The sequence below is a fragment of the Phaseolus vulgaris genome, chromosome 4 (genome assembly GCF_000499845.2).
Source record: "Phaseolus vulgaris cultivar G19833 chromosome 4, P. vulgaris v2.0, whole genome shotgun sequence".
Lineage (NCBI taxonomy): Eukaryota > Viridiplantae > Streptophyta > Magnoliopsida > Fabales > Fabaceae > Phaseolus > Phaseolus vulgaris.
The window spans coordinates 26049101-26058366 of NC_023756.2; the positions used below are offsets into that span (position 1 = coordinate 26049101).

The following is a 9266-nucleotide window of genomic DNA, read 5'->3' on the forward strand; positions in this document are numbered from 1 at the left end:
GTTTCGGTAAAGTTGAATGTTGTTTTAAGGTAACCTGTTGGTTATATTTTTGGGTTTGGTTTTCTCACTTTAAGGTTGTTCTGCTCCAACCATAAAGGAGAGTTTCTTTTGTGGATGATATAGGAAGTCCACTTCTGGTTACTGTATATGGGTTGGGATACCCCTAAAGTATCCCCTTTAATTTTATTTATTCATTGCTGATCAAAAAAAAAAAAATCTAAAAGGAATTGACACGTTTGAGCAATTTATAATAGCAACAAACTGATGTATTTGAATCTCTTTACCCCAATCCCTCCCAATTTGCCTTAAAAAAAAAATCAACCTTGAGTTATGATATCTCCTCAAAGAATCTTATTACTGCTTTCAAGGTTAATATATTTTACATACTATTTTGACATATAAAAAATTATCATCAACATATGTAACCTACATACTTCTAAATCTTTTCTTCCAATTTTTCACTCCATCTAACAACTTTATGTTCTTTACCTTTCTTATAATTCCAGCTAGCCCATCAGTTACAATGATAAATAGAAATGGTGTTAGATGGTCCCCTTCCCTAATGCCCTTAGCTAGCCAAATTTAATTTGTGGAGCTTTCATTAACCAGTATTGATATCAAGGTTGATGTCAAACATGTTAAAATCTAGCTAACCCATTTTCTAAAAAATCCAAGTCTTTCTAACATGTATTTTATATATTCTTGCCTAACTGTGTAATACACCTTCTCAAAATCTACCTTCATAAGTACCTCGCTCTTCTTCTTATGTCTTAGCTCATCTATTATCTCATTAGTTACAAGTACATTATCTAGTAAATTTCTCCCAAAGATGAAAGCAGACTATGAATAGTCAGTGACTTTAGGTAGGATTTTCTTCAATCTATTTGCTAAAATCTTTGCCATGATTTTGTAAAGATCGCTTATAAGAGAAATTGACCTATACTACTTTAGATTTTGAGGATTTTCAAATTTGGGATTAAAGTGATGAAAGAATAATTGCATTCTCTAGGCCATTTCCTAAATTTATGAAAATAATTTATTGCTTGAGTGAAGTCAACCTTAAGCATTTCCAAATGAGCCTTAATGAAGGTGAAGTTAAACTCATCCGGTCTTGGTGTTTTACTCCTCGCACAGTCCCACACTATCCCACATACTTCATGTTCTATAAATTGGGTTGTAAGATCTATACTATCCTCCATAAAAATATATTAAAACGACATTCCGTTTAAGTTCATGTTCATTTCCCCCTTTTTCTGAATTGACTATGGAAATAGTTTTTATTCTCCTTCTTTACAACCTTAGGGTCCTCTATCCATTTTCATTTAGAATGACACCCTTGATACAACTTTTCATCGTCCTCCAATTTATTATCGTATGATTGTAACCAAAGTTGAAATCACCTAGGGATAACCGCTTTACTCTTGCCTTTTGTTTTTCCAATATCTCTTGATTAAATATAACCTTTTTTAGTTCATCTAGCAACTCACCCTTTTTCTATCTTTTTATGTTTATTTTGTCCCATACTTTCATCTTCAAAGTCCAGATCTCTAATCTTCTTTGTTAATGTTTCTTTCTTTCCTATTTATGTCCCCAAAGACCTTCATGTTCTACTTTTTCAGATCTTTTTTCAATAATTCCAATTTTCTTTTATAACGAATATCCCCATTCCTGATATCTGGTAGCTAGCCCACCACTGCTTAACTAGGAGATTAAATCCATGTACTTGTTGTCATGCATCTAGTACCCTAAACGACTTTGAGCCTTAATCTATTACTGTATTTTGAAAATCACCCCACAATGATCTGATACTACCCTATCTAGAACCATTTATTTGTTGTTTGGCCATTGCATACACCATTATTGGGACATTAAGATCCTATATATTCTACTTTCGGATGCACCATTTTCTCTGTACCAAGTAAATATTATTCCTATCATTGGTATATCAAACAATTCTAAACATTATAAGAAGTTATTGAATTCTTTTATCTCTTTAATATTCACTACATTGCAACCCCTTTTATTTCTACTGGATTTCTTATCGTATTATAGTCCCTCATTGATGTGAGTTGATTTTTAGATGGTTCCATTTTATGGTGACATTTTACTTAGAGTTGGGATTTTAGCAATTTATGGTGAAATCTAAGGAAGATTTCCACTGGACACGAACTTAACCAAATGGTTAAGTAAGTGTGAAGGTTCACTTCACAAAGGCAAAGATGAAAAATCAATATAAAGAGATGGATGGAATGCAATGTGGAATGGAAATGGAAATAAGGTAAACATCAATGGTGGTCATGGCCGAACCAAATGATGAACCATAAGCATATAACAAAAGCAAAACCAAGAGCAAGAATTCAAGACAAAGACATATATGAAATGGAAATGAATTGAAAAGAGTGGAAGAATAGTAGCTTATGGAGTGGTTGTGAGAGGGGTTCACGCCACTTGGGGTTTGGTAGCCACCAAGATGAGTGAATGGCCACCACTTGAGAGTCTCACACCACTCAAGATAAGACCTAGCCAAGAGGATTCAAACCTCACACATTTCTCACACACATTGTGCAAAATAACTTTTCTCTTCAAAATTAACATGTCATGCATGGAGTAAGACACCCTATTTATAGGAATGGGTGCCTTAGTGGCCAAGAAGGGCAAGGGTAGGATGGGAAATAAGGGAGGACAACCTAGGAGGGTTGACTAAGGTCAAAAATTGATACGACCCACATCCACAAGAAGATGACCAAATATGCCAACTTTGAAGGGTCATCTCAAAAAGCAAAGGAAAACCTCTTCAATAGGAGGAATAGACAAAGCCCAAAGCACTTGAAGTTCTTCCTATTAGTCTTCTTAAATATTTAGAAACATGTTGTAAATAAGTTGGACTCACATAATGAGGACCAAGGAGAAAGGGAGCTTGAGGCCCAAACCCAAGCCCAATATGAGGCCCAAGCTCAACCCATGATCTCATCATCCACCATGCCTTAGAGGATTACTAGAAGCAAGGCACAAACATTAGGAGATGAACATCAATTAATGTCTCTTTTTGTAATTGTTTTAAGAGTAGGTTTTTAAAATAGAACATAAAATGGAGGTGTGGATAGAAGTTTAGGGCTTATGAGAAGAAAGGAAACAAGTCACACCTTCCAAGTGAAGTCACACCTTCCATGTGACTTGCTTTAGGCACCATTTTCAAATGGTTTTCATTTGAATTTTCCCACCTTAAATCCGTCCCTCTCACACTATAAATAGAAGTGCTTGGCTCATGTAAAATCATATTGAATGAAGAGTAAAGTTACTATACACAAATTGTGTGAGAATAGTGAGAATTGTTTCTCCTAACTTAGTCTTATCTTGTGAGTGTTTGGGAGCTCTCAAGTGGCGGCAACATCAATTATCTTGGAGCTTATTCACCATCCAAGTGGTGTGAACCTTCTTCCCAAGCTTCAACCACATAAGCTTTCATAGCTTTCATCTTCCAATTCCATTTCCATTCCATTTCAATTGATAAATATGTCTTGTTCTTGTGTTCTTGATTCTAATAAGTTCATATGCTTTCTTTGATAATTCTAATCGGTTCAATTGCCTTTAATTGTGTTTCTATTCGGTTCCTTTATCTTGATTTGTGTTCTTGTTTCTGTACCTTATTTTGTCATTCATAATCACCTATAATTGTGTTTTTCCTTTGGTCTTTGGAAATGAACCTTCACACCTACTTAACACTTGTTAAGTTAATGTCCAGTGAGAAATTTCCTTAGACTTCTCACCTTAATTGCTTAAGAATTACCGATCCTAATTCTAAAAGTGTCACCTAATGAATCAACTTAAAATCAACTCACATCATGTGGTATCAAGAGTTATTATTGTGTTCATCTTTTTGAGTTGATTTAACACTTTACATTCAAGCAATTTACATTTCTTGCAATTTTAATTCCTTGTCTTTACATTCTTTACTTTCAAGTACCTTTAATTTCTTGCTCTTACTTTCAAGCAACTTTAAAGTGGGAGTATTTCAACCTTAAGAAAGACCTTGGTTAAGGGAAGAATTTGTTTTCTTTAAGTGCTTTGAGTGATCTCTCCATACGTGGCCCAAACTTGAGAGTGTTTTTCTTACTAATTTCTATTTCTCTAATTGTTTGTCACTTGTGGATTATGGGTCATTTGTCTTTAGGTGAATCTTCAAAACCGCAATCATATCACAAAGCCCACCTTTTTGGGAGAACTTGTGGAGGTCAAGAATCGACTTGTCCACAAAGACGAGAAAATAAGCCAACTAGTGAAAAGATTGCAAAGACTAGAAGAAGCTCAAGCGAGGAAAAATCAAGAAAGGAGATTGGAGCCGCCAAGAGCACCTAGACCATCCATGCACCATGGGAGTCAAGAACATGATTGGCGAGTGCACACTTTTGCAAAACGACACCATCAACACCACCACCAACCACAACATTCTTTTGATTTTGTAAAGTTACCTAGTTTTAGTGGGTCCAATGACCCTAATTTGTATTTAGAATGGGAAGCTAAAGTTGAAAATCTCTTTAATGTGTATAAGGTCTTCGAGGACCAAAAGGTTAGGTCAGCTTCCCTAGTTTTTTTAGATTGTGCCAACCAATGGTGGCAACGAACTATAATGGACATTGGGCTAAACAAGAGGCCAACCGTGGTCTCTTGGAATGATTTGAAAGCATGTATGCGCACACAGTTTCTTCCTTCTCATAGGAAGGAACACTTGTTGAAGCTCCAATGGCTTCATCAAGGACCTAAAACGGTAAAGGAATATTTTGAGGATTTAGAAATAACTTTGACTAAAATTAATATGCCTAATAGTGATGAGTCAAAGATAACTATGTTTGTGAGTGGTTTGAGGCAAGAAATTCAAGATGTTGTAGAAGTATATGAGTACTCTTCTTTCAAGAAGTTGGTTCACCTAGCCATCAAGGCGGAATCACAACTTTCGAAGAAAACAACTTTCACAAATACTCATAGTGATGACTTCTACAAATCTTCAAGGAAGGATACAAACAACATTTATGCAAAAACTTCTCATTCCCATTCTTCAAAAGAAATCACTACACACCAAAAAGTTTCTAGAGACCACATTTTCACCTCTACCACTAAGTCACCAACCAAAACCTCCAATATGAAATGTTTTAAATGTTTAGGTTTTGGGCACATCGTTGCCAACTGTCCAACTAAAAGCACCAAGTTAGCAACTAACGAACAAATACAAATAAATACAAAAAGAGAAAATGAAAAAGCCAAGGAAAGTAAAAAAAAGGGTCTCATCTTATTAGACCTCACAAAAATAACTGCGCCTTCAGAGTATACTTCTTCCTTCTCTTTTTCATTCCCAAAGGTTTCTACTTACTTGCCATCTCTCTTAAAGAATTTTAGGGATGATTTTCAAACACCTCCTAAAGGTTTCTACCTTTTAAGAGGATTTTCATCACAAAGATTTGTCATTCCTAAACATTCTTTTAAAACTTGGTCTACTAATAGAACCTCGTCTTATGCACTCCCAACACTTAAAGAACATAAGTTGAGTTAACATCCCAATCCTTGCACTATCTTCTATGTGAACAAACTAACTATGTTATCTGCAGGAGTTCTGAATTCGAGGTTGAATTCTCTTGAACTTGGGGGGCATGATACAACCCAAGTAGCTATGAAGATTGCCAAGGAAGAAAAAGACAAAGCACATGATGAACAGTCATCTCAACGACCAATTCATAACCCCACCAAGGATCACATGGACCTCACCAGAGAAGCTGAGCATAAACCATCACACCAACTATTCTTCCTTTTGGTCTTCTCATAAGATACAAATATGTTCTAAATAATTTGGGCTCTCTTTAGGGGTACAAATAACAAATATAGGCTAGAATAAGGTACCTTTAGCATAATAGGGGGTGTGGGTAGCATTTTAGCTTGTTCCTAGCCCTTTTGGGTGGTATTTTGACCTAGTTTCTAGAAGGACAAGCCTAGGATGAGGGTTTGACTTAGTCAAACCCTAAGGCTGCCCATTTTTTCCCTTTTCCCATCCTACCCCTTTAGCTTGTTCTCCAAGGCTCCTTCACCTATAAATAGGAGGCCTACCTAGTGTATTTTACAAGTTGAAATTAATAGAAGTAGAGTTACTCTGCACAAATTGTGTGAGGTGCTAGTGAGGTTTGAATTCCTCTTAACATTTAGTTCTTATCTTGTGAGTATTGAGAGCTCTCAAATGGCGGCTATCTTCACTTATCTTGGAGGCCAATCACACTTCATGTGGCGTGTTCCACTTCTCAAATCCATCACATAAGCTTTCTTCTTCCTTCATCTTTTCTTCCATTGTCATTCCATCTTTTACTCTTTGTATCATGTTCTTGTTTGGTTTTCCTTGTTTCCATTGGGCAATTCTATTTTGGTTTCTTTTCCTTGTTCTTTAATTCCGCACCTTCTAGCATCATTGTCACCTTATAATTGTCTTTTCCTTTTGCCTTTTTATTTTGCTTTTGATATTGCTCGCATCATTGTGCATACTTCACGCAATCCTCCTTCATAGTCGGCCAATAATACCCAGCTCGAATAACCTTCAACAAGAGAGCTCTTCCTCCGACATGACTTCCACAAATGCCTTCATGAAGCTCCTCCATGATGTAGGTACATTGATCCCAACTTACACAAGTGAGGATTGCGTGGGTATAACCATGACAGAACACTTTGCCATTTATGAGGGTATACTTCCCCGCATAACTCTTAACTGTCTTAGACTCCGTAGGTTCTGCAGGAAGCAAACCATCAGCTAAGTAACGCTGGTAAGGAGTTATCCAAGTCTCTACAGTGTCGACCTGCAGAACCTCTAGAGACTCATCTCCCAACCACCCATAGGTGGTCACCATTGGAACTTTCAAGGTCTCCTGAGTCAATGACCGATGCCTTCTCCTTTATTCCAAGCTTACCCTCAAGATCTCCACGCGACTGAGGTTGGTTGGTTCCCCTTCTGCGGTCTTAGGCGACTTCAAGGTCTCATGAATGACTGACCTCTATCGACCTCCCTTCCCCGAGTTTGCTAGTTTCGACAACAAGTCTGCTCGGGAGTTATGTTCTTTAGAGATATGGACTAGCTCGAACATAGAGAAAGTTGCTTTCAGAAGTATAACATACCTGAGATATAAGGCTAACTGCAGATCCTTGGTTTGGTACTTGATCCTGCCTGTTGACCAGAACGTTGGAACTTGCCTCGTCAAACTTGGATCGACGTGTGCACCGCTTCAACCTCCGTCCTCCGCCAAGATCCACCTCAAGAACCTGCAAAAGAACAGAGCGGCGCCGCTGCGGCCGATCGCACTCCAACGCCCAAGTCAGTGACCGAACCACCAAATACTAAGAGCAATAACACTCAAGAACTCTCAAGGAACCGTGCAATGTTCTCTCTCACAGTATGCTCAAGAACTCGCAAGCGTAAAGAGTATAATCTGAACGTGCGTACCTCGAAAGTTCGTTGGGAAACCCTTTTATACCTGGTCACTTTCTCTCTCCTGGCAGTTACAGACCTGGACACGTGGCTCGCATCCAATCGTACACGTGCCATCATCTGGAGCCTCCTTGACTTGGGCGCTGCTTCTGACTCTCTTTTGGCTAAGTTACTTATGCATGGTACTGCCCAGTGCATAGCTAACTTGGGAGTGTGATCTCTACTGGAAGTGGCGAGTTAGGGTGCCTTCGTACACCTTCCCTGTGGTCTCGCCGGCCGCCTTATAATCTGCACCACCTTCATCTCTGGCGATGTGCTTGCTCTGGCGATCTCCAATCACTAGGTCGCCTGAGTTTACATCTGGCGACTTCATCTTTAACCCGGTGATCGCCGATTCTGGTATGCTGGAGATCGGAACACGCCAACTTAATAACCGGCGACTTCACGAGCCCCCCGACTTCTTTCCCTTCTGCCAACCTGGCGTCTTGTCAACACGCCGATACCGTAGCTTGATGCCACGTCATCACTTCCGACTACCAGGGCGGTACAGTACTCACCCGTGACTTGCCCAGTAACAAGCAACGAGTTACTCTTAACCACTAAACTTTGAGCACCCAACTCTTTGGCTAACAACATCCCAGCTATCAAGGCCTCATACTTAGCTTGGTTATTATTGGCTTTGAAAGCGAACCGCAAGGCTTGATTGATTAACAACCCACTTGGCCCTTCTAGAATGACCCCAACTCCACTCCCCTGTTGGTTAGAGGATCCACCCACCGAAATAACCCACTGAAAGTCATTAGGATCAAGCTGAGGACTTTCAGATGACTACTCTACCATGAAATCAGCATACACCTTACCCTTAATCGGTCCCCAGGGTTCATACTATACATCAAGCTCAGAAAACTGAACTGCCCAACCAACCATCCGACCTGTTATGTCGGGCTTTTGGAGGACCTTGTGAATGAGCAGATCAGTCATCACAATGACAGTGAAGTTATAGAAATAGTGGCGGAGCCACTGAGCTTTGAATACCATCGCCAAAGCGGCATTCTCAATGGCTTGGTACCATATTTTTGTCCCTGTAGTACCTTACTCACAAAGTAGATCAACTTTTGAACCTTATCTTGATCTTGCCTAATGACCAAGCTTATTGCCCGATCTATGACTGCAAAATAAAGGCGATTGGGTGTACCTGGAAGTGGCTTACAAAGAACAAGGGGACTGGTTAAGTACTTTTTCAACTTGATGAAGGCTTCTTCACACTCACCAGTCCACACAAAATGCTTGTTCTTCTTTTGGCACAGAAAATATGGATACCCTCTATCTCCACTAGCCGACAAGAATCGAGATAGGGCAACCATATGTCTAGTTAACTGTTGGACCTCCTTCACGTTGATAGGGCTTCTAATCCTTATGATCGCAGCGCATTTATCGGGGTTCGCCTCTATACCCCTCTCAGTTAGCAAAAACCCAAGGATCTTCCCTGTTTCTACCCCGAACACACACTTCTCTAGGTTCAGTTTCAAATTATACTTAACTATTATCGTGAATAGCTCTTCTAAATTAGCAATATGTTGATCTTTCTCCTCTGATGTGCCGACCATGTCGTCCACATATGCATGTACGTTTCGCCCAAGCATTGAGGCGAGCATCATGTCCATCAACTTGCGGTAAGTGGCGCTAGCATTCTTGAGGCCAAAGGGCATGACCTTATAACAGTAGCTGGCGAACTCGAACATAAAAGCAATCCTGTTCTCGTCTCTCTGGGGCATATGAATTTGGTTGTACCTCAAGAACGCGTCCAGGAAGC

General features: G+C 39.3%; 1 protein-coding gene across 1 annotated transcript; it reads right to left on the minus strand.

Moving 5' to 3' along the window:
- Nucleotides 1–6506: 6506 nt before the first annotated feature.
- On the minus strand, nt 6507–6878 carry LOC137838555 (uncharacterized). The gene has a single exon (XM_068647802.1). It carries the CDS (start codon nt 6876–6878, stop codon nt 6507–6509), a length of 372 nt encoding a protein of 123 aa, XP_068503903.1.
- Nucleotides 6879–9266: the final 2388 nt, after the last annotated feature.